General features: G+C 35.8%; 1 protein-coding gene across 1 annotated transcript; it reads right to left on the bottom strand.

Moving 5' to 3' along the window:
• Positions 1–638: 638 nt before the first annotated feature.
• CALB1 (calbindin 1) lies at positions 639–22,603 on the bottom strand. Its single transcript, XM_045805999.2, has 11 exons — positions 22,303–22,603; positions 21,697–21,773; positions 17,561–17,635; positions 9,431–9,514; positions 9,258–9,314; positions 6,182–6,259; positions 3,736–3,791; positions 3,618–3,657; positions 3,437–3,490; positions 2,647–2,718; positions 639–2,313 (listed from the first exon to the last, which is right to left on the bottom strand). The coding sequence occupies exons 1-11, from the start codon at positions 22,379–22,381 to the stop codon at positions 2,200–2,202; spliced, it is 786 nt and encodes a 261-aa protein (XP_045661955.1). The 5' UTR covers positions 22,382–22,603; the 3' UTR covers positions 639–2,199.
• Between the last annotated feature and the right edge of the window lie 3,770 nt (positions 22,604–26,373).

Raw genomic sequence — 26,373 nt, 5'->3', positions numbered from 1 at the left:
AGCTGTTTTACTTTTGTCCTGTCAGATTCACTTTCTACTCTTCTGTTTCCTGCTCCAGGAGGCAGGCCTGTCACTTAACAGGTAAATATGACTGATTTAGCTGAGCTGTAAGAATTCCTTTCCCTGATAATGCTCAGGAGTTCAAGTTCACCATAATAGGCCAGGTGCTGGATTCATGACCATTATTATTGGCTCTCTAGGAAGTCCCCCAGACCTACTCCTCTCAGAGTTTGTTGCTGTTGTTTTTCTTTCTTCTTTGGTGCTACAATTTTAAGAGTGCCAAACTTGCTCTTATCTTGGTGTACAGTTAGTAATGAACAGCTGTGTCATCTGTAATGAACAGATGAATGTAGGAAATCTGTATATTCCTATTTCTTTGGAGAAAATCTTTCACGAAGAACTATTTGATCATGTCAGTGAGACAAAGAACTCCCAAATACTTGGATTTTTTTTTTTTTTGAAGTTTCTTTGTAAATCTTGATGTCTGAGGCTCCTCTTAAGGCATCCCATAATTTACTGCATCAGGCAGATTTAGATTTCTTAGGCCATAATAACTTGAGCATCCTACATTTTCACCTGGGTTGATTACTGGTTACATGTCAACTGACTTTTTGAGAAAGAAACAAAAATACAAGAGATGAAAGTTATTTTCCTCTTTATTTATTCTTAAATTCAACCTAAGGTCGGTGCTTCCACTTACATACTAGAAGCAAAGCCAATCTAACACATCATTTGATAAATTTCATTTTTTGGCAAGTCTTCTGTTCATCCTTGGGGGAAAGAGATACTTCATTTTTATTTTGTTTGTGATTTCTATGAATTGAGAAAAGTACTGAATTTATAGAATTGGGGACATTTATACTGTCTCAGAGCCATTAACTCTTTGGTGGTAACTTTATAAATTTCATACAGACACATATCTCTTAGCTCTTTGCTTCACAATCAAGCATCAAATTACCCCCCTTTACAAGTCAAGTGTAACCAGCACAGGATGTACTAGCTACAAATCTATGAAACTGACTTGGTTGTAGGTCAAAAGAATGTTTTAGAATCTCCCTTGCTAAATAAGTTAGATGATTAAATTAGTATTTCTTTTCAGATGTTATTTTAACTCATTTGAAACTATTTGCAGATAGAAATAGAGCTATCTTGAATGCTGATCTCAATACGAAATATATAGAATTCACAGAATACACAAAATTATTGATGATATAACATTCAACAATCAGGGTGCTATGAATTTTACATTAAAATTTAATTATGTAGTAAAAAATAGAGTTGTTATAGCTAGAAAAAAAATATCAGAGGCAGCGGATACCCTTGGTGGAAATGGAGAGTCCTACATAGAAAGAAAATCCAGGAAGTATGCAAAGTAGACACCAGGATACTCGGCATATATAATTTAATTAGAGATCACACAATATGACATAAAAACAGCAGTTGACTAGAATAATTATAATCTGCAACACGTGGAAACAGTTTAGAAAATGGATTAAGGTCATACACTCTGACCGTAGGCTTCTTGGAAAAACAGGTGTAGAATTAGACAGATTTGTTTCATCTGGTGCTACCTTTCCTTGTCATCAGATTAACTTGAACCACTAGCCTGGTATGGATTCAAGCAGTAGACGTGTTGTTGATTAATGAACTAAGTCTTGTCTAGTGAGACTGTTAACCTCATAGAGCCACAAATAACTAACTATTGATCGATATTTTGGTATTTTAGATGCAAAAGCACATTCTTCCTAATAATCGGAAATACAGCTTAAGATGATTTTGTGGAACAGACCTATTATTGTCTGAAATGGTAACTTGTTAGGTATAATTATCCTATTCAGTGACAAATGTGCATTTACACATCAGAGACTAGAATTTTAGAGATTAATCCTAGTGGAATTTTCAGGGAAATCTTGTCCAACTATATTTATGAAAGCAAGAATACGTTCAGTTACTTTTTTTTTCCAGTTGGGTCTATCAGCTGGCCTAAGCCTAAGACTTTCTCCTTTTTCAGTCATGTAGTTACAAAAATTGTACAAACGGTGTAGAAACAAGCCGAAAAGAATGTGCCACACATCCTGGGTAATCATCTATATGCAGTTAAATTTACAGATACAAAAGAAAATACAGCCTACTCCCTTATAGTGCACAGTTATTTTTTAGATACAATGTATCGCTAGTAAATGGTCATGGTCACCAACTCTAGTTGTCTCCAGCAGAGAGAATGAGAGCAAGATCCGTTCGGTACAGCTTCCCCCCATCCGATAAAGCCATTATGCTTTTCTTGTATGTTGGAATATTATTAATATCCAGATCCTGTAAAGAATATAGATGGCATTGTTATCCAGCTAAATACGGAAGTTAATTAACCACTGTCAAGTGGTAAAATGTAGGATGAAAACTGCTTGTTACATCAATCCATTAAGAGCTAGATTAAATTCTGACACAAATGTGAATAATCTCAAGGTTGTTTTAAAATCTATTTATCACCGTTACACTGTTTTAGGCCAGTACCAAATCAGATTAAGAATTGAATCCTACTTCTGCTCTATAAATCTTTAAAGTAGATTTCCAAAAACGGATGTGTGGTGCTTCTTGATGGATCCTTATAGTCTGCTTAAAAAGTAAGTGGCATGGTAACTAGATTACCTGTTTGTTCTTCTCACACAGATCTTTCAGTAAAGCATCCAATTCATTTTCATCTATGTATCCATTGCCATCCTGAGGGAGCAGAAATAAGCCAGTATACAACCAACTCCACAATAATGGGGAATGTAATAAAACGGAAATAACTGATTCTTCAGAAAGTCTCCCCCACTGTAATTACTGACATCACAAATGACTTTCCTCATATACATGATATTACCATCTATTACATGGAGGAGGATTCTGCTGGATATTTTCAACTAACTTAATCCTCATTCCACCCTGTAAAGTGGGTATGATCTCCTGTTTACAAATGAGGAAATTGAGGTTTAGAGGAGCTTGGTATCTTACTCAAAGCCTCAAAATAGATAAACTGTAGCATGGGATTGTTTTTTTTTTTTTTTAAGATTTTATTTATTTATTTGACATAGAGAGACAGGCAGTGAGAGAGGGAACACAAGCCAGAGGAGTGGGAGAGGAAGAAGCAGGCTCCCAGCGGAGGACCCTGATGTGGGGCTCGATCCCCAAACGCCAGGATCACGCCCTGAGCCGAAGGGACACCCAACGACCGTGCCACCCAGGCGCCCCCTGTAGCATTGGGATTTGAATCCAGTTTCGTCTAATTGGGACATACCAGAATACATTTCCTAGGACAAGAATAAATTGGCTGAGTAATTTTAATAGCTCATGTTCCTTTAAAATGGACCTTGAGTTTGAGGGCTCCCCCCACCCCCCCTAAGTGAGCATTTTCCAAGTTCTTCTAAGCAATCAGATTATGGATAAGAACTTTTACCTGATCATATAACTCAAAAGCTTTATTGAACTCTTTCCCACACATTTTGACTCCCTGGATGATAGAGAAGAGAACAAAGGTTAAAGTGCTACTATATATTTCATTGTGTATCCCTTGGCAAATCTCCCACTGTCTACCTTTTCAAGGAAAATACTGTTTATGGTAGGGAAAAGAGAAATACCTGAAATTTAAGAAGAAAATTCTCCTGTACAGGTAGTAACCTTTTGAGAGAGAAATAATAGATTAGATTTTTTTTGACGAGGATGAACTTATTATAATATGTGTACTTCCTAACTCACCTGGCCATCTCCGTTAATTCCAGCTTCCCATCATTATTTGAATCAAATAATTTCAGCTGAAAGACAGAATGTTATTATTGTAGCCACTGAAGAATGATTTATTGCAGGAAGGAGAAGAAAATTCAATGTAAAGTACTTTGAGTTATCAATCAGTCATATAGACAGCAAAATTCTAGAAACTAGCTTTTATTAAACTTTGAGTGCAGATTTTCAGTTCTATAAGTTGGGTCAATTGCCAAAGTTTATCAGGGCAATATAGAATAGTCAAATAGGGTAACAGTGATATTAGCTAGATTCTAGAATACCGTAATTTATTTTTCTTGCAAATATGTGTATGTGTCAGAATGTGGGAGAGTTGGTGTCTGGCAGTATATAGCATACTCTAAAACTCTCTAAACAATTATATGAAAGTAAATATTTTTAGAGCCTAAAAATACAAGGAGAAGCAATAGGAAGATAGTATGAATAAATTCTTAGAGAATAGAATTTTTGACTAATTTTCACTTGTTTTATTTTCCCTTGGATACTAGATAGCTCCTCATCACACTTACATTCACATCATACACCAAGACCCATATAAATACACTCATACCCTTATTCAGGAAGCATGAATGTTTTTAGAAAGTAGCAACTATTGCTGTAGTATAATACATGGAGGGACTATAGATGAGATGCATTAAAATATATAAAGTTTGCATGCTACATATGTGGAAAAAGCAACATTGTTTTTTCAAAAAGGAATGTGATCAGGGTCATAATGGTTATAGGTTTAGTGAACACTCTTTTGGGAGAAAAAGAACAGTCTATGGTTTGAAATGTTCTAAGAATCCTTTGTAGGAGGCAGATTTTTTTCAGGGTCTGATACTGATACATTTTATAAACTGTTGACCATAAGTTCTGATATCATCAAACTGTCTACCAAGACACTGGACACCTGACAACGCAATTTAGTGTCCACAGGGGAATATTTCCCTACATATATATTTAAATCTTAATTAGCTCTTGATTAATTTGCCTCTCAAATTTGAACTGGTTTATGACATTGGATCAGATATGCCAACTCAATCCAACAGGGGGAAAACTCCCATCTGAGTGGTTTTTAAAAGACTGCTTCAAATTTCTACCTGGAAAGGAGTCTTTACTTTAAATAGACATCCCATAAGGCTGGCACAAAACAGAAAATTGATAAATGTAGGTTATTGTCCATTTCCCATTAGTTATTTGGAGCGTAGATCTGTCCACTGTGACACATTTGTATGCTAGTGCTATAAGTGGATTAAAGAGGATGCTTCCTTGCAATGAAAAATTTTTAATTTTGAAATTAAAGATTAGTCCTACTTTATAATATCATTGTATAGTGAATAAGATAATAGTAAAGTTCTAGTGTGTTTTATTCCCCCCCTACATAAAAGTAGGCTGACAGGTTGAAAATAAGCCTCATAACTGAGGTTTATAATCAAACCTTGTATAAGATGACTTTCCAGGGTAACTAAAAAGTCTAACTCCTCTATCAATCTAATAGAACATAATTTTTATAATATTCACTTGTTTTGTGTGTTATTTATGTAAATCTGTAAGCTAAGAATTCACTGTACCTTTACAGTACTTAAAGCATGTATAAATATATGTACTGATTTGGACAATTTAAAATTTTGCCCGAATTTCAAAAATGTTGCCAAAATATTGTCCCATAGCTGAATCAGTTTGGCAAAGACTTTTTCTCATAGTCCTTATGCTATGAGTCAAAATGCGGAAGCTACCCACTTGAAATTAATAAACTTCATAGGCACTGGATTATTCTATCTAGAACTTCATAAATTTGTTCATTCCTAAAACATTAAGGGCCTATGTGTGAAGGAGTTTCCTTGGATTTATTATCAATATTCTGTAAGAGATCTTGGTTACACTAGTTATCACAGTATCAGGCTCAGGGTACATTTGGAACTCCTCACCCAAGCACCAAGACAGTATTCTAAAATACCCATTTTTTTTTTAATCACTCAATGAATAAAGTAGCCTGAGTTCTGTTTAAATTCTAACAAAATTTATGATTTTGTGAGTCGTGATCAAAACCGATTCAGAACCTCCATAATGTTTTTGGTTATCTGATTTATATATCTACAGTGTAACTTACATGTGTCTAAATTATATAATTTAGTAATATACTTACACTGGCTTTGTAAGAAAAGTGAATGATCTTTTGATAGATAAAAATTACCTACTTCCACAAGAAAGGAAATGCTCATGTGTTGAGTCTTAAAGCACTCACTCAGCCTTACAAGGTGTAAACATCCTTACGGATTTAACTTTTCAAGTGAAATGCTACCCAAATGCATATGATGCCCATATGGTTTATTTATTTCATCCTCCATAGCCTTGAGAACTAACAAGAACACAGTAATATTTCATAGGGTCTTGGCTACTGTCTCTCCAAGATCAGTCTTACCATTAGGTCTGTATACTCAGCTAGTTTTGTATCATCAACAGTCTTGTTTGCTTTTTCCAGCAGGTCCTTTAGAAAGTTCTGTTAAGACAAAGAACACTCAGATAAACGTCCCATGTAACCTATAATCTGTTTCCATTTCAGCGTGTCTTGAAATGGAACGTCCCAAGAATGCAAAAAAAGCCTCTCTTTGAGGATAGAACTGAGTGAGGAGAGGACCTTAGAAGGGAGATCATTCCACTTGGTTCACTTGGCATTCCAGCCATGATGCTGCCTTTGACAGGTATGATATCTGCCTTTTACTGAGACCTGATCTGTTGTAGTCTATGTTGCACTGCTTTTATTACCTCAGTTAAATGAGTATCTGGATTATGCACTGTGTAGGAATCTGAGTACAAGTTTATATACAAGCCAGCCCAATGGATGCATTTCTACATAATGGTATCTTCACAAAAGCTCATCTGACTTTTCTGTAAGAAACACAAGGGCCCCCTCTATGCCGTTGTAACATGAATGAAAATTATTAGTAAGCCAGATGGAGAGCTACCTCTAATTTGAAGTGTATTTTCTGCCCTCACAAACTGTATTTTCACATCGTCTTACAGATAGTAAGAAGTTTGTTTCACTGAAGGGTCAGTCAGGTGGCTTTTGGGCTGAATGCAATCCCAAACACCTTGGTTAGAATGCTTCAGCTGACTGTTCAGACTAAGAGAGTTGGCCACAGATGATGTTCTCTAATCCTTGAAGGGTATGTGAATCATATTAAAATAGAGATTATTGTGGGAAGGATGAAAAAAGATAATTATTACTTTGACAGTTGGAGTTTAGGAGGGAGTTAATTTTTTTTTTAAACAGAGGAATAAATCAAAAGCTTTACAAAAGCCACATAAATGACAGTGTTAGCACTTAGGCATATAAAATTCATTTTGTCTAGTGCTGTTCATTTGTGACTCCTTTATTTTTTTTTCAAAAATGAATTTAGTTATGGAAAACTAAGCAGATACTGTATTTGGATATATTGAAGGATTGGGTTTCTTTGGTTCTGCAGTGGTTTATCTTCTTCCCAAATGTACCAGTTCTGGGCTGATTTAACTTTACTCTTTTTGAGGAAGGAGACCTTTTTGTTGGTTTGATTAAATGTATTTTCATTTCAAACATGCCATTTCAAATCCAGAGTGAAACACGGAAAATTCAAAGTTATCTATTGGGGGTGAATTTTATTTTTGAGCCTTATGAGTCTTTTGTCAGAGATTAATTGGGTTAAAAAGCCTCATCAGAGACTAAAATGGTGGTCACAAAAATAGCCTGGGAGGAACCTCGGGACGCTGAGATTCAAAGTCGTGTCTGAGAGCAAGTGATGTTTTACTCTATTATGGATCTTAAAATTAGCTTTCTTGAAAGATCCATTAAAAAAGAATACCAACTTATCTTCAAAATTCCCCAGAGAGGAAGACTTCTATTTAGAATCTCTGAGAATAAAATGTAGAACAAAGAAGGTCAGTATTTAGAAATGAGCTAAGGTTTTCATGATGAACTTGAAATGATTTTTAAAAGATTATTTTTTGTCCTTTGGAATAAAAACCAATAGCTTAACTGTCACCTTGTGAGCTCTAGGTTGTGCTGCAAGTTTGTGTAAAATGTTTTCACATTAGAAATGTTTATATTTCCGAGAGGCTGCTGTTGACTGTATTTTAGCAATTTTATGGTGGTGCAAATGTCCGAGTTCCATCTCTAAAATTATATGTGACTCAAGCCATGTTAAACTGTGGTGAACAAACTGGGTTTGATATTCCTTTTTCCACACTTGACAAGAGGAGAGGTAGCTCTTGATGACTGAAGCTTGGAAGCATGTGGTGTTGTGGCGGAAAAAATATCACTAGCATTATCAGATAGTCTAGTGTCTTTCGTAAGCAGCTATGTAACTTTGAAAAATTATCTAATCTCTCTGAATTTCAGTTTCTCTGTATAACGGGAATGATAATACCTGTCTTGCAGGTTTTCTGAGAGGATTAAATCTTAAAATACATTTCAAGCACCTAATGCTATGCCTGCCACATAAGTATTAATTTGCCTCCCTTTTAGTTACTCTGTATCCTGCAGATTGACAAAATAGGGTCTCTGGACTGAGAAATCTCGGTCGATTTAAGGAAAAGCAAGAAAGAATGTTGACATACTTCTGAAAGACTAGTAAGTCATTGGATTCATGAATAATATAATTTATCGTGCCTTGTGTATTTCACAAAATCTTTCATGTACAGAATTTTACTTGCGCTTCACAATAAATCTGAGAGGAAGGCATGATTACCCCCATTTAAAGATGAAAAAAATCAGACAGAATAACTTCATTTTTAGGTCTCTTTGCCTTCTCCTTTGTATCCTCTCCTCCCCCACCAGCTCCTCTGTCCATCTGGGAGAGATGAATTGACAAATTCATTTTCAAAGTTACAATTTTTCAGAAGTTTGATTATATTAAGACTTTGTTGTTGTTCTTGTTGAGAGGCAGGAGGTTTTATGGAATGGGTAGGGAATTTGGAGGCAGAGGAGTTTGGGTTTAAACACTGCAGCCCTGTGTCTTTCTGTGTGGCCTCAGTATGTCACTAAACTCCTCTTCATCTTTTTCCTCAAGGGTAGTACTAATCTCAGAACTCACACGAAGATTGGATAAAATAATGTGCATAATATATAGTAGGTGTCCAACAATGGTGTCTTTGTCTTTCTCTTGAGAGAGAAATCTATTTATGTTAGTTGTTTAATTTCTAAAATAAAATGGCAAATTTCAGTGAAAAGGAGCATCTTATTTGGCTTAGTATATTGTTGTATCTGACTATCTAGTATAACAATTTGTTTATATCACAGAAAATGCTAATTTTTTGCATTGCTAAATAGAATTTGAAGAAGTACTTCAAGTCTCTTTTTAAATCTGGTACTTCATTAGCGATGTGGAAGAGTGGGTGAAAATGTGCCATTGCTCAACATAAGTTTCTTTTGTGGGAGGCTTTTAAAAAAGTTACAGAGTTCATAATTCTATTTAAAAGGAAAAAAAGTATTTTTTCTAAAACTTAGGTTTTTATTTGCTTACCTTCAGCTCCTCAGTTTCTATGAAGCCACTGTGATCAGTATCATATTTTCTCCATGTCTGTAAATAATTTTGGGTAAGGAAAACCAAACACATTTAAAAAAAAAAAAAAGCCAACAATTTTCCTACACTAAGTAGCTTTCTGAAAACCTCCCTCATGGACAGAGCTGTTTTACCTTCATGAATTCCTCACAGGACTTCAGCTGCTGGCACCGGAAGAGCAGCAGGAAGTTCTCTTCTGTGGGTAATACATGAGCCAACTGAAAAAGATCCAAAAAGTTGTAAGGGAAGCAAGCTTCTGTCATTACTTCGTGCTTAATTTTTCTTGAATATATTTATTAGAAGCAGTTTTATTGCCTAGAAAACTAGGAGAGGAAAAACGTTAGGATGGACCTTCCCTTTCTGATACTTTGTTCCCACAGAGAGCCCTTGGCTTTTCCAGTGCTTGGGTGGCCTTGAGTGAAGGGGCTGTCTGGTCAGTGAGGGGGCAGCAGCAGGTGTGCTCAGAAAGCTCCCATAGCCCTGGTTTGACCCCTCCTCATCTGCTGGACATCCAAGCAGATTCATGCTGGTGGCCTGACCCCTTCATCGCTTCTGTGCCACTGAGCAGTGTTGCTCTTCTCAGGGTGCACAGAATGTGGTATATGTGGGGACATACATGCCATGTAGAAGGAAAGAAACCATGAGAAATGTGAATGTAGGGGAAAGGAAGGAAGGAAAAAAAAAATGCATTCCCAGATCGGAGGAGAAAGCCTAAGAAAACCAGGGAAGATAAACTGAAGACAGGGACGCCTGGGGGCTCTGTCTGTTAAATGTCTGCCTTCAGCTTCGGGGATGATCCCAGGATCCTGCCTGTGTCAGGCTTCCTGCTCAGTGGGGAATCTGCTTCGTCCTCTCCCTCTGCCTCTCTTTCTCTCTCAAATAAATCTTAAAAAAACCAAAAAACCAAAAAAACAAAACCGAAGACAAATGTAAGGCAGTGGAAGGAGAAGTGGGAAAGACAACTCACGATGAACAGTGGAAACTGAATGGTAGTAGGAACAAACAGTTCTCAGACTGTTGGCTTTAGCTAAGAGGATGTCCACTGTCAGAATCCAGGCCTTGGGTTTATGATCTCTATTTCATGACCCTATGACCTGTTTCTTGAGCTCTCACTTCATAACTTCAGTACCCCCCTTTTTTCTTTTCTTTTCTTTTTTTTTTTTTAAGGGGATAAAAGGGCTCCAGATCCCATTTTAAGATGACCGTAATCTGTGTCGTGCAGGGAGGGAGGGAGCTGGATTGATGGCCCCAGTGCAGGCATGTGTTCTATTCCTGGCTCAGCTGCTAATTAGCTGTGGTCCCCAGCAACTCCCTCAGCCACTTCTGGAACTTAGTACCCTCATCACTAAAATAAGGAGTTGAAGTAGAAACCAATGTCTCTTAAATGCACTGGTTTCAAAATGACCTTGAGAATCTATTAGAATCACTACGTCTTCACTGTTAAAGAATAAACCTACACATTCTAGGTTTCATCTAATTTCCTTGAAGTTCAGGCATGGACCCTCATCCCTGGACTGTGGACGGAGGACCTGTGGTATGGATCAACCTTAAGTTCAATATCCGTTCCAAAATTTCTGCCAAATTATAGGAAAGTCTATCTTCCCCCTGCTCCTTTAAAAAAAATTTCATCCATTTAGGTATATTAAAATTTTTTAATAGAAAATGTATCATTTTAACTTATATGCAAGTAATCTCTGCTTTTTTTATGCCCATATAATATGTCCTTTAACTTGTTTTTAGGTCTATAAAAATATGTCAAATCAGATACATTCAGCTTATGGACACTACATATGGAGGTGAAACTAAGGAACAGGGCTATATATCTTACTAGAATGTTAATAGGACTCAGTCAGAAGACACTTTCTTATTTTGAAATAAAGGTCCCTAGTATAGTTGTGCGTTAACATAGCATTCATTTAGGAAATAGGAAATAGCTAATGCCAATTCCTTTCGTTATTGGCATGTCAATTGTCAGATGCCACTTTGTAAGCTGTTGTTGGACCCTGCGTTTAGGGAGGGCGGGGACCATGCTTTGTCTGCATCTCCTGAACACTCAGTGTGGTGCTCAGCGCGTAGAAATGCTGGGGATTGGTTGATAATTTTACTTACTTAACATGACTTATAGTATTTGTTTTTACTATCTTCACGCAATTTTCTATATTCATTTATATATTTCTCTGTGTATTTCTATATGTCAAAACTGTTTTGAACAAAGAAATTTTTTTTTAATTACACTTACCAAAATCCTCTAACTACATGAAAACAGAAAAAAAAATGAACTAGTAAGCAGTTACTAAATGTAAAATAAGGGAAAACTTAACCATCTTTGTTTCAGAAATTAAAGTTCATATTGCATAAAGTTTAGAGGTCTCTAGAATGTCAAATATAGAGATGGTAAAATTGTTCTGCATGTATAATGTAAAGGTATACTTCTTTTCTCATGCCATTTCGGTCCTACTTGGTTTCATTATTTAAAAAAAGAGATTATATTTACATGCACATTTTTAATCTATTAGTTTGTTAATGTTAAACTGAATATAGAGCCATCCTATTTTAGACATTAGAAATGCATTTCAAGTGTGTAAAAGATTATAATAAGACAAGTCAGCCAATAAAAGAGAAGTGATGAATACGTGTGGATAGGATGTTACTATAGTGAACACAAAGAAATCTTCTTAAAGGTGTGTTTCACAATGTAATGGTCCTGCTGTTGACGCTTCCATCAATATATTGGGAATCAGTGTTCCAAGTTTCAGAGCCGGGTGCAGTAACTCTCCAGCTCTAGTCTTAGAGCATACGTACAAAGAAGGAGAGGTCTTTTATTAAAAGCGTCAAGTAAGGCTGCTTTAGTCTCAGATTTGCTAAGTCCCTGCTGTCCATGGAAGTATTCAATACTGCCTGATCCAAGGTTTTTGGTAATTTCTTAATGCTTGGGCTGCCTGCCTGTTCTTTTATGAACTCCCAAAACTTCATTATGGGTTGGGAAAGAGGGAAGAATAGCAAGGCAATACGTAGAGACAGTTGTGACCAGAATCCCTCAGAACTTCTGTTGAGAACTGGTTCCTGTCTCCCCTAGATATATGAAGACTACACACATCTTGAGGATAGGGTTTGTGTCTTACTCTTGTTTCTTTGCCCAGTACCTGCAAAAATGTCAGTAAATACCTTAGTGAACTTATGAATGTAGGCAATTGACTATTGTCTAGGGTCAGCATAAGCTGTAAATAAAGTTCTTTTGGAGATAATTCAAATAACTTATTAATGAATTGTGGGTAGGGTTGGGGTGGATATTGCAATATTCTTCCCAGAGCTCCCTTTAGGTGCTGGGAGTGTTACTTTGGGAGCACCTTTGGGAGATATCTAGGCTGAAGAGAGCTGCTTTCCCAAGGACACTGTGTCCTATGACTGATCCACATGAGGAGAAAAAGGCACAGCCCTGTCACTCAATTTGGGACTTCTGTGAAGGACCCTTGCAGCTTTAGAGCCCACTGTAGGGTGAGCTGAAGCCTCTATTGAGACCGTATCATGGCCCACTGCCTCCTTCTGCCCAGTCCTGTTCTTTTCATTTCCCTTCAACAGGTATTGGTCCCAAGAGCACTTCCTAACAAATTTCCTTATTGCTCATTTTCAACTTAGATCTGCTTCCCAGGGAACTGAACATGTCACAGGGGTTTTTCCGTCTTTGTTCTATTCCCAGGCATACTGTAGAACCCTTGTCCTGTGTTTTGGAGTAGGCTGAAATTCCTTGCTATAGCTCATGTAGCTATGATTCAGAACCTAGTAGGCACTGTGCTGGATACTGGGGACTCGTAGTCACCGTGGGTACGAACCTTATAGGGAGGCAGAGAATTTCAAACCTTATTCCCAACAATTTCAAAAAAGGACATGTAGTGATAAAAGCTAAGTATTAGGTGCAAAGAGAGCACACACACAGGGCAATTTTACCAGAAACAAATGAGCTAAATAAGTCAAAGCACACATGAGGCATAATTCTTAACTCCTAAAGACATTCATGTTGACTGTTAACCTCCTTCAACACATACTAACAAACTTTCACTTCTTTCATTTGGGAACCAGAGAAGTATTTTTCCTAGGCAATTAAATGATTCCAGGAAATGTGGAAGGCAAATAATCTTATATAAATTTAAGGCTAGTTGAGTTTAATAATATGAATATGAGCAATTATATAAGAAGTAGTTACAAGTCTTGGCGTTCAGAAGAATGGTGTAGTATTTTCAGTTTTTTAAAATAATTGTAGCAAATACATTTATTGAGCTTTTACAGTGTGCCAGGATTGATGTATTCGTTTGATACGCTTTATCACATTTGATGTTGGTACTTATATACCATCCCTGTTTACAAAGAAACAGGCAGAGAGGATAAATGAACTGCTATCATATAGTTTATAATATGAGCCAGATTTGAAATCCGACCATCTGACTTTCTGGACTTTTGAGGCCTTTGTCTATAATCATCACCCTCCATTGAAATCTTTACTCAAAAACCTTTTCCTAATCATTTAAAAATATTTATCCAGAGGGATGTTTTTGATCTGATTTTACTGTCCATTTCCCCAAATTCTGAGGTGGAAAAGTAGTCTGCCATAAAAAATTATTCACTATAGCTAAACTATTACGCTCAAATCCTACTGTGGAAGAAAAGAGGGAAAGTAGTGTCTGCTTCCCTGGGAGAGATGTTATGGTTTTAGGATTAAAATAGCTTTTAGATCTTTTTTTTTTCTTCTTCTTTCCCGCCCCCCTCTGCCAGTGAATGCACTGACCTGGACAAATACATACAAAAAAATTGAAGAGGATGGTAGGCTCCCACATGTTGCCCAAGGGATCAGGTGAAGAGCTTAGAGATTTGATATCCAACTAAGGGAAATATCTATACTTACTAGAAATTTCTTCTCTGGTACTCACATTATCTGCTGAATCATTCAGTCTTCCTTTCTAATTATTTTAATCAGCCTCTCTGCAATAGAGCTATTAGTCTGAATAAATTTAGAACATTTTTTGACTGTCATGGTATTTGTTAAAGTATTTCAGAATTTCAGTGCTCCTGTTTTGAGTTCATATTAACAATCTCTTTATAAATGAACTGTATTTATGTGAATTTTAAAATCTAAAGACATGAAATTTTAAAAGTTCAGAAGAACAACATCGATATACTACCCTTCTTTTTATATATTTCTAGATAGCAAAAGCATGTTGTTGGCAAGGTCAGTCCACTTCAGGATAGAACTTTGAAAATTAACCACTATATTTTCTGATCTTTTGAATAACCTATTTCAATTAAAGTCAAATCACTTCAGCTCATTTCCAATAGGAAAGCAGACTACCACATGAATATCATTTGGTTTACCTTGATTAGATTTTGAGGAGCCCATCAGTATACCTATTAAATATATAGGAAAAACTAACCTCTTTCCTCTTTGAACACTAAAGCTATATTATCTTGATGTGAGTAGGTAGATTATTACAAATTTTGGAAAACATGGGGTTTCCCATCCCATCATGGCTGGCTAGCGTGTGCCTATTTGTCTCCCATGTTGTATATAGGATTTCTTATCAAGTGATACACGTCAAGTTGGAAAAAGAAAAGATGGACTTATTTTATACAATTTCCTGGTGATATTAGCGACATGTTATAAATTTGGGCATTCCCACTCTTCCTTTCCTCTTTTTCAATATGTTATCTGTAACTTTCAATTTCTTCTTTACAATGATTTTCAGAACCTCTCTTTACTGTCCTCACTCCTACTTACCCAACCTAGACCGAATCAACAGGCCTATGAATGCCTGCAGTGATCCTTCTTTCTGTTCTCCTATTCTAACTCTCTTCTCTCAAACTAATCAACACCTCTCCTCTTGCGTGTGGCTGGTAACTCAGATTAATGAAAAGAATCTGGAATCAGGTTCAGATCTAGACTTGTATACAGTGTTGTCACTCCCTGCCAACTGGGACCTTAGACACATCATTTAGCCCTGTTGGGTTGCAGTTTCTTCATCCTTAAAATGAGGAATTTTAGCTAGTTTTTCCCCAGGAGTTCCATTCAGCAAAAAATTCTGTGTCCTGGTATAGTTAAGTGAGACACATAAGAATTTACTAGAAAGTTCTCCCTTTAGACTCTTTCTTCTTCAGCTGATCTGAGAGTTTTGCCTGAATCATGTTTCAAATGCGTTGGCTGGATAACTTCTCTATACTTTGTTTAGCCTGGTTGAACAGGATGCACAAAGCCTTGCCCTAAGTAATCAACCAACTGAAGCTCGAAACTATTTCCTTTTAATGCAGAAAATGCACAGATTATTTATTATTTAAAAAAGGCAGAGTAGTTTGAGGAACATGGCTGGGTACTGGCTGTTTCACCATTTATTTCTTATTTTTTCTCTTTAACTTCAGTCAAATTCTATTGAAGCCAACTATAAAAATAGGTCCTCATATTATATTTAGGCTTACTTTATTTTGTTATGAGGATCAAATGAGAGAATGTATTTTAGAAATTATATATTGTCATACTAATGTAAATTTTCTTATTGTGATTGCTAGAAAAGTTCCTCAGTTCTTCATTTTAGCCGTCATTAACTTCTTTAACCTCTTCTGTTACCTATCTTTTCTCACACATAAAACTTGTCTATAATAGTTTATTATCTCAAACTTCTAGAGAAATTTTTTTTCTCCAAACTTTAGGACGGTGCATCTGCTAGTGACCCCCAGCCTCTCATTCAAATAGGGCTTCAAATTATAATTCATAAGTGATATATTATGTATAGTAAAAATCAAAACAGATTCATCTAGTCCTTTTAAAAGTGTGAAATGCATGTGAATTGGATCATGCTTTTTTATACTATTTAATCTATCACTGAAGAAATTAAGTAAAATAGCTGAGACCATTGGAGTCCTTTAAGGTGAGGTATGTTAAATATAAGATGATGGTCCTTTCTCTACTGGAATTATAAAGTATGCCAAACTTTGAAATAACCACATCTGTAATTTCACTGATTTTTTTTAGATTTTCCAACTCATTTTGAATAGATTTACCTCATCTCATTTATGTTCATTTAAAAGTTTTCTTATCCTTAATGATTTCATATCTTGATTAGTTGGCCTCTATGTTAACCTGTAAGTCCCAGTACTGTTAATTTATCTATTTATATTGTAATGAGTTATACATAGGCAGAGGGAAAGTGTATACTCTGGGGAAATGTTTTAATTATAAAGGTAATAATAGTATGTCCTATCTTAACTCCTTTTGTAGTAGCTGCGTAAAAATAAGTATTTCACATTGACATGACAGATGTCCTATAAAATCAATTAATTGAAAGCCAGGTTAATTCTCTGAATCAAGGGTAAATTATGACTACATGTTGTTGACAGCCAGAATACATCACAACTTAATACACTAAGAATATTATAATAATACAATTATACTTTTGATTTGGCATATTTAAAAATAAAACCTTATTTTTCTTGACAAAGCTGTCCACTCAATTTCTCTAATAGGTTGCAGAGATAAAGTAGCTGAGACACCAGTTTCAAAAAGTACAAGTAAGGAAAGCAACAGTTCTTGCACACAATCTGAGAATGCCTAAGAACTGAGCATACTCAAAGTCTGGCTTCCTTGATTCATAAACGAAAGTGGTCCTCCGTACGAATAGTGCTCATCAGAAGATAAGATTGGACACCCGCAGTTCTGTCTTTTAGAGACTTAAACCCTTACCTATAACACATCATAAAATATTCATTAACTTCAGTGAAGTTCTTTGTTTTTAACTAAGGTCAACTGCCAATCTAAAATAGAATTTCAGGAAGCAGGATGCAGCCTTTTGCCGTTGTCCTAGGGATTACAAATACATAGAAAATTCTACACTGTTGAATAAGAAGTACCAATGAACCATGTACTTGGTTGGTGTTTTATCCAAGTGAGGTAAGGTAATGTAACGGCATAGCTGCTCATCCAGAAGTCTGGGACCTGGGCTTCTAACTGTGCCTATGCCAGCAAACAGGTATGTGACCAAATCATTTCACCTCCCCACATTTTGGTTTCATGATATATTAAATTTAGGCTCTGGATTAAGCAAACTCTAAGGCCTCTTTCATTTCTGAGCATTTTGATTTTATACTTTTGAATAGAAGATAATATTTTACTTAGGCAAAATAAGCCTCTCCAAATTGGTCTTGCCATATCCTGTTTGAGTTGGATTCAAGTACAAAATGCAGCTCATTTATTAAAAGTGTATCAGAAAAATGCATAAGTTCCTTACCTCTACAATTCCTATTTTTCCATCATCTCTCTGCCCATATTGATCCACAAAGGTTTTCATCTCTGGTGATAACTCCTAAAATTATGTAAAAGAAGATAAGTTTATTTAAAAAACTACCAACTATGCTTCTGATGGTGTTAATAACTTCTACGAAGAAAAACTGGAATTGAAACCATTTAGAATTATGCACACCGATGAACTATTCTCATGAAAATTGAAGATATAACTGACACAGTATTTACTGGTTTCAAATGAAAGGGTTATGATTATCATTTCTGAATCAATTACTGATTTATCTTCTATGAGTTTTGAGAATGTGCTAAACTTTGAAAATGTAGTCAGAGTTACTGAATTCATAACTGTTAGTGAATTCAAATATAATGTACTTTAAACATTTCTTCCTTCAGGAAAGATTCTTTTATATTGCTCCAACTAATTGCCCTATAACATTTTCCTTATTTTAACATGTTTTATCCATGGGGAGTAATAATAGGTGTTTTCCATTTGGACAAGCAAGAAATGTGAATGTCGAAGAGTGCCTCACATTGTCACTCTTCAGTGTTTCCAGTGTCTTCGTGTTTCCAACACAGAAGTGGCATTTACTGATATATAAATTGAACAATTAAAAAAAATTAAGTCAGATAAAAAAATGACCTATTTGTACTTTCATTAGAGACAGACAATTTGATAACCTTATTGTAAGCTATTGGTTATATGTTTAGGATCTTTGCCTCCCAGAATAACTTAGGGAGTGGTTTTGTAGTGTTTTCATTGTTTTCTGAGATGTTTTCTCTCCTGTGTATTTTTGTACAAGAAGATATGTTTAAGAGACAAAACGAATGCTTTCATCTCATTTGAACTATTTTGTCCAATCTATTCTATTGCTTACATAATCTCTTCACATATTGACAGACTAGAGGGCCATGAACTGTAAACTAGTGATCTGAATATAGAACTAGTATTCAGGATGTTGAATTTATACCCTTGGGTCTCCAACATAGCCCATTTTAGATAGCCCTGTTGCATTAACTGAAGCAAAAATAGGTCAGCCTTTACTAATGTCCTATTCTATGTCCTTGGGAAAGTATATTAAGGTCTCAGTTTTTATCATAACTAACAAGATAATGGTATTATCTATCCCATGAGTTTGCTTTAGGGAGAGGTAGTTAATATAGTTTAAGAGTTATATTGAGGCTGAGTATCATTACTACTAGTTGTTGCAGAATCATTTTTGAACCAAAGTAAATATCCATAGTAGAACTGAGGTGACAAATGGTAATCAAGCAATTTAATTATAATGTAGTCTTTATTTATTTATTTTTTTTAATGATTTTTTATTATATTATGTTAGTCACCATACAGTACATCCCCGGTTTCCGATGTAAGGCTCGATGATTCATTAGTTGTGTATAATATAATGTAGTCTTTAAAACAAAACTCTTCTATGGATTAATCATAATTTGCATTTAGTAAATTTTATTAAAGCAATAACTGTAAGAAAAGGAAAGAGTTTACCCCTTGGCATTAGTGGGACCATCAGTTTTTATTTTTGCACATACCTTAAAGTAAACAAAAAACAATTTGATTTTAAATCTTAAAATTGTGTAATACCACTAGTTTAACTAGCAGACTTGACATTCAGTCTGTGAGCTTCTTGGATGGTAATTATGTCAAAATCTAGGTTTTAAACAGTACAAAATGTAAAGACAATGACAATAATAAAGCTTTATAAAAATGCAAATTTAAAGACAAAATACCATGTTTAGTATAAAAGGATAGTTTTGAAAATATTTTGGGTTATTATATTTCATTAATGTTATATTCATTTGGGGTGCCTGGGTGGCTCAGTTGAGCATCTGCCTTCAGCTCAGGTTATGATCCCAGGGAACTGGGATCAAGCCCCCTGCTCAATGGAGCCTGCTCCTCCCTCTCCCTTTGCCACTTCCCCTGCTTGTGCTCTCTCTCTCACTCTCAAATAAACAAAGTCTTTTTAAAAAATGTTATATTCACTTATATTAGTGACATTTTTTAAGTTTCACATTATTAATACAATAAGCCAAACACTGCTTCCTTTAATACAATGAAATTTGTTACCTGTGGCCAGAAATGAAAATTTTTATATTCTAAAAAAAAGAAATATGTAAAAGGTTTACTACAATGGGGTCAGTAGTACAGGGACATATTTGTCCAGTACAGGAACCTCTCAATCCCGATTTCAATTTAGATTTTTACCTCTCCAAAGCCTATACACATAACCCAGAAAAATATTCAACAATCAATGTGTTAAGCAACTTGATATAATCTTGTACTTGTGCTCAAGTCTGCTATTTTTGGATTAATATCTAATAATTAGAATTGCCAATAGCCTAAAATTGGAGCCTGGGCTGTAGAAAAAAATTTAAAATCTTTAGAACTCTAACATGAAGTTATTTGTTTACAAAAAAGTACAAATATTAAAATAGGAAAAAGAAAAGAAAAATCTGAAAAAATGTAGTTTCTAAATATTTGAATTTCTAAATTGAAAATAAATCACAATATTAAAATTACTTCTAGAAAAATTAAAATATCACTTAGCTACTGGAAGTGGCTTAAAATGTTTTAATTTGAAATTTTATGGCAAGTAAGATTTTTCCAAACAGATTTTAAATATATATTTTTAAATGAAATAAGGAATTGTTTTTGCTTTATTAGTCAAACATCTATAGAGCTATAATATTGCATGCATTTATTTATGGTAATATATAAGGAGAGAGGGTGTGGAGAGAGAGTATATAAAGCATTTTCTATTTTATTTGATCCCATTCTATTATACTTTCAGGTTTATATAATATTAAATCTGTGTAAAACAATCCCCAGAGTGTTATCTGGTTTTAAATCCATTTGGTCCATGATTTTAGCAACCGATAGTTCTGTAATGCATTATAATACATTTTTAGAGTCCTCTGGTGGTCTTTTGAATATGTTGTACAGAGATGTATATCACACAATTTTCAATTTAGAACAAAAAGGTAACTATTAGTAACATATATTTTTAAAATATCTATATCAATGCTTAAGGTGGTGATCTGCTAAAGGATCACACACACCTATGTTTTCCTCTAAAGACATAAAAGTTATATATATATCTGTAATGTAAAATCCCTAGCCAGTAGTTAAAAGACCAAAGATCTTTAACCTCTAACTAGCCCAAATCCAACACTGTCTTCTGAAATGTAGTCTTACATAAACTCCAATGCACTGCAAAATTCTGATCCTATTTTCTCTGTACGATCATCCCATCTATGTTCTAAAGCTAGGTATATTTTATTTTTATGCTGAAAAGATCTTAACAGGTAAATTTATGCCCACAGAAAGTCATTCATAATTGGTAATAATTGTCATTTACTTAATTCCCTAATGGCTTAAATCACAAATATGCTTGTTTTCAAGACCCCATTAATTGTTTCCAATCAGAGTATAGCTTTGCTTTTTAAAAATACATGAAATTCTTAAAATTGTTTTTACTTTTTACATCTCTGACTTTTGGGTTTCTCCCTCTCAACAGAAATGAACATCTTAAGCTCTTGCTCATTATTATGTTGCAAGTTGTCCAACTTTCCCTCAGTGAGAAAGGTCAAGACAGAACATTTTCTTATCTGTCCGACCACATCAACCTCACAATAAGTAGCAATAAAACAAGAGATCCATAATCTGCAGATCTGTTTCCTGACCACCAAGGGGCAGAAATGCATTTCTAACCCCCCCCCCCCACTTCTCACGCAGCTAAAGAGAAGTTAAAAATTACCTACTAGAACTCAATCGAAGAGGAGGTGATCTGCTAAAAGATTTCATGCACCCACACTTTTCTTTTAAGCATTATTAAAGCAAGTACAGGTATAGAATCTATATTTTAAATGCTCTGATTTCCTAGTGTAAGGTTTTTCCCTTTAGGGGATCTCTTTCTCTCCCCCTTTTATCTTTCCCCTTACACAATCTGGAAAGGTGCTTTTTCTCTCCTTTCTCAGTCAATAAATCTACATTCCCTCAGTCTACATTCCCTGGAAACCACTGGATCTCGCTGTCTTATTATGAAAACTCTAGAATATTTATGTTTTAAGGTTGAAGGTCTTTTTCCTTGGTTGCAAACTTAAACCTACCAATCCAGCTTTCTTCCGTGCTTGCTGGAGTTCCTGAATCAAGTTCTGCAGCTCCTTTCCTTCCAGGTAGCCACTTCCTGCAAAGACAAAGAGGCACCCAGGTATCAGACATCTCATTCTGAGTTTCTTCCCCTTTCAATTTCATGACCGCTATAGGTCTGGCCACCTGCGAGGCTCTCTTGCCTCCACACTGATTAACCCTGAAAGGATGCGGAAGCGGCAGCGCTGCCCTCTTCGTGTGTCAAAGTTTGGATCCATTAAGGGCAAAGGAGGATGGTACGGATGTTAAGTGTAACCATAGAAACTTTAGGGTGCAGTGTCCCCCAATCTCTGCTCGTTCTCTCTCACTCCCCTCCTCCCCCGCTTTCGTACTATTAACATTCTTGGAGAGAAAAAAAAGTTGAAGGTTTTGGGATAACCTAGAAAAAATACATAAACTTTCAAGTTGATGGTTTGGCAGCCAGCTGGAGAGATAAGATTAGGGGGGTGGCGGAAGAAGTAAAGAAAGAAGGGATAATAGGATCAGGAGGCTCAGGGGAGGGGAAAGGGTGGAAAAGGGCAGGGACAAGGGGTCTTCAAACAGTTAAAAAAAGAGAAGATAATCACCGTCTGCGTCGAAATGAAGCCAGATCTCGAAAAACTGTGAGGCTGTGATCAGGGAGGATTGCAGGTGGGATTCTGCCATCGTACAGCCGAGTGTGTGTCTGCGTGTATGAGTATGCGTGTGTGTATGTCAGTGCTAGTGTGGGGTGAGCAAGAACCTCAGGGTGTGTGTGTGTGTGTATGTATGTGTGTGTATGTGAAAGCGATCTGGGCTGCGGAGGAAGACGTGGGCAGGCGCTGCCGGGAGCTGTCCTCGGTGCTGCTCGGCTCAGGCGGTCCTCCGGAGTTCTCTCTCCACACCCCGCACCCAGTTCTCAGTATTTATCCTGACGGCCGAACTGGGCCACGCCTCCTCCTGCCTCCCATTCCTCATTCCCGCCTCTAGCTCGCACCAACCTTTTTCCCCTCCCAGTTTTCGCCTCTCCTCGCAGGAAAGCTAGCTGGAGAAGGAGTTTTAGAGTGTAGGAAGCAGCAGGTGGTGGGAGATTCTTAGCTGAAAGACCGAAGGCTGAAAACAGATACCTTTCCCCCCACATTCTCCTAATCCATAAAGTATCCTCATTGCTGAATATTATAGTGAAATAACATAAAGAGGTTTTGATTTTCAGATGCAAGAGGAAAGCTGATAAAGAATACAACCATTTAAATAATGCGTGTGGGGGGGGGAGATGGGGAGAGAGACTTCTCTGAGACATTTAGTATTCGTTTAAACAAAGTCAGGTGAAAGCTTGGCAAGTATTAGGTTACTTTGATTAATGTGTACAATTAATATATTGATATCAACCACTCTATGTTGTACTGGAGAGTCATCCTAGGAATGTTTCTTAAGATGGTTTATATGAACAAGACCCACAAACATGATGAAGTAGGATTATGTGGGTTTTTTTTTTTTCAGCTTGAAGTAGACTTATAACTGTAAAGTGATAGAATTAAATAAAAAATATCTTAAAATGTTAGAGAAGGAAGTGATCTTAGAGATACTATGGTTTACTTCCTATGAGTTTAGAAAGAGTAAGCCATAGCAAAGAGAAACCAAGAATCTGGTCCAAATTTATACGTAGGTGAGTTAGTGACCTGGCCAACACCCCATTTGGAGGCCTTAACACATGTGTTTTCTTTCTATGCCAAGCAATCTTTGTTGAATAATTTTTCAGGAACTGGAAGTGACCATCAGAATTGGAAAAAACCACCTAACTGAATACATGTTACAATTTTAATACGTGATAAATTTAGATAATTTATCATTTACATAAATACTTCTAAAGTGTTTGGTTTTGAATCTTTTGAGACCTTGAGGTCCTCTAAAGGCATATCTTAAGTATCTGATTTACAATGGTATGAAAGCAAAATGAAGGAACAAGAGAAAACCCAAATATAGCCAGTACAGACTTAAAGTGAAATAAAGTGAATTCACCAAGCTCTATTTTTTCTTAGTCTTGCGTAATTAAGTATGAGAACCCTCAAATTTGTGTTTCTCAGACTACAACTCTACCCAGTAGTGGGTTCATGGAGTTTTTTATGCGTATCCTTTTCAGAGATCCATTATTTGAAAGCTGGTTTCTTTTAATAATCTTCTCAATGGAGTTCTCTCTTCTATAATACTTGGCAGTACACAAATTATTTTCATTTTAGTTACCTTATCTGATTTTCACATTTAGTGCCTGAGAGTATTATGCAGAGCAATACTATTATTCTTATTTTTCACAAGAAGAATGTAACTCTTTCTTGGAGGAAATAGATGTTCATAAAATGTTCAGTTATTTGTATTTCTATTTGTCCAGTGAACACTTATTGATACTTACTATGTCAAGCACTCTGCTAGACATTGGAAAATAAAAGACATGGTGGCTGCCTTCTTGAAGCTTAGACTTATGGGGATATGGTCATATACACACAGATGACAGTACATGTGGATATAATAGAAGTATGCATAAGTTAATATGCCTGCATAAGCCTCCTTTTTTTCTTTTTTTCTAAGATTTTATTTATTTGACAGAGATAGAGACAGCCAGCGAGAGAGGGAACACAAGCAGGGGGAGTGGGAGAGGGAGAAGCAGGCTCATAGCAGAGGAGCCTGATGTGGGGCTTGATCTCATAACGCCGGGATCACACCCTGAGCCGAAGGCAGACACTTAACCTCTGTGCCACCCAGGTGCCCCAAGCCTCCTTTTTTTTCTGCCTGTGAGAGTTGAAGCTTAAGTTATCTAGCTTTACTTAGATAACAAGCACGGAGAAAACTTTGTTCCATGGAGGGCACTTCGGGTTATTAGGTGAAATGGTCTTGGGAGTGAAAGACCAATTAGCTGATGCAAGCTCTTCATAACTCCTGGAAAACTAATTCTAAGAAATGTCCTGTTTGCTACCATATTAGCAGCATGATCTTTGTATGAAAAATATGATATGTGAACTTGGAAGCAAATACTGGGGGATAAACTTGGAAAAGAGTATGAGAAAGCATTGACTATGGAATGATTTGAAGAAGCACTCTGACACTTTCTGGTCCTAATGCTAACAATGCCTTGACTTTGGGTACAGTTCTGAGACAAAAAGGCTAGGAAAAAACCCAAAACAAAACCACATGAGTTAAACAAGCCAATGAAAAGAAAACATTTATATACTTTTATTTATTATGACTAATTTCCTTCCTGAAACCCTCTTCTTAACCCCCCTGATGGGTGCATGGGCACACAAAGGCACACACTCTAGTATAAATTCTTAAATAGTTCCACCACAACTTTTTTTTTATTATGAGTTTCATTTTAAAATATTACATGGGCTTAAAAAAAAAAAGACGTACATGAGAAAGCCATCTCTTTTCCATTTCATTTCTCTGAAGCTATGATGACTTTAGAATTCCATGTGGCAATGTTTAGGTGTGGTGATTTCATGGTGGGAGGGTGAGAAAGGAATGGGTGTCTTTCTTGTAGCTGTGTACAAATAGCAAGCACACTTTTTACTTTTTATGTTCATGTGGAGTGGCTTTTAAGGGAACTAATGTAGATTATGGAGATCTAAAGCCCCCTTTTAAATCACCTCTTAGTACTGTCACTACCCTGAAGTAGTCAGTATTAAATATCCTATGCTAATACAGACATGCAAATACACACATATGGATTTGTTATTGTTATTCAGTTTCACAGAAAAGAGGCTATATTCTGTATATTACTCTAAATTTTATTACTAATTCAAGGACATCCCTCTAATATTAACATCAGCATCTAACTCATACTTTCTTAAGAGTCAAATGTTTTTATTAACCGTAATTATAGACATTCAGATTATTTCTGTTTTTTTATTGTGACAAATAATGTTACAATGAACACCTTTTATCCATTTATCTTAGATACATGTGTTTGTAATTACAACAGGACAGAGTCCCCAAAAGTAACATTATTAGTGAAGTGTGCATATTTAAAATTTTAACACACATTTCCAGATTATTTTTCCCCATTTGTAGCAACTCGTATTCAAATGAACAGAGTCTGAGGATGACTTAGACTCATTAGTTTTGAGTGTTACTGCCTTTTAAACTTTGTGCTAATCTAATGAGTAAAAATAGATTATTATTTCCCTTTATTTGCATTCACTATTAAAATGTACCTTCTGTCTTTCTAAGGGATAAAAATTCCTCTCGTACATGTGCACACCCACTATATATATGGAATTTTCTTAATAGCAGAAATATAATTCCATAGACAATATTTTTCCCAGAACTATTACTGGTCTATTGTCCCAGGCTATCACTTCAAAAGATAATCTCTTTTCAGACTATTTTCAGCCATTTCTAGATTAAATTCTACTTTATGGTGCTAGTAAAGAAGCTTATGTTCTATGTAGATTGAAGCAACTTGAGAAATACTTTTCACTACTGTTCCCAAATTCTTTGGTTCCTGAATTAAGGTGAGAAGGATCTTCTAAAATGCATGGGAATCCTTTTATTTCTAGGACTTTTGAACTACAAAGGATTTTAGTAGTAAGAAAGATTTTTCTATAAGATTGGAGTTTCTAAAATCAGCATTGCTAACAGAGCATTTTTATGACTTGCTTTATAGTCTTCATTAACCAACATTAAGG

The sequence above is a fragment of the Ursus americanus genome, chromosome 9, assembly GCF_024610735.1.
Source record: "Ursus americanus isolate L20-20 chromosome 9, mUrsAme1.1.p, whole genome shotgun sequence".
Lineage (NCBI taxonomy): Eukaryota > Metazoa > Chordata > Mammalia > Carnivora > Ursidae > Ursus > Ursus americanus.
This window is presented reverse-complemented; position numbering and strand designations above follow the sequence as displayed.

Excerpts from the sequence above, each read along its gene's own strand:
- CALB1 (XM_045805999.2), bottom strand. The coding sequence starts at position 22,381 with ATGGCAGAATCCCACCTGCAATCCTCCCTGATCACAGCCTCACAGTTT. Across the intron at positions 9,315-9,430 it reads CCTGTGAGGAATTCATGAAG|ACATGGAGAAAATATGATAC; the intron begins GTAAAACAGCTC and ends AATTATTTACAG. Across the intron at positions 2,314-2,646 it reads TGTGTGAGAAGAACAAACAG|GATCTGGATATTAATAATAT; the intron begins GTAATCTAGTTA and ends TATTCTTTACAG.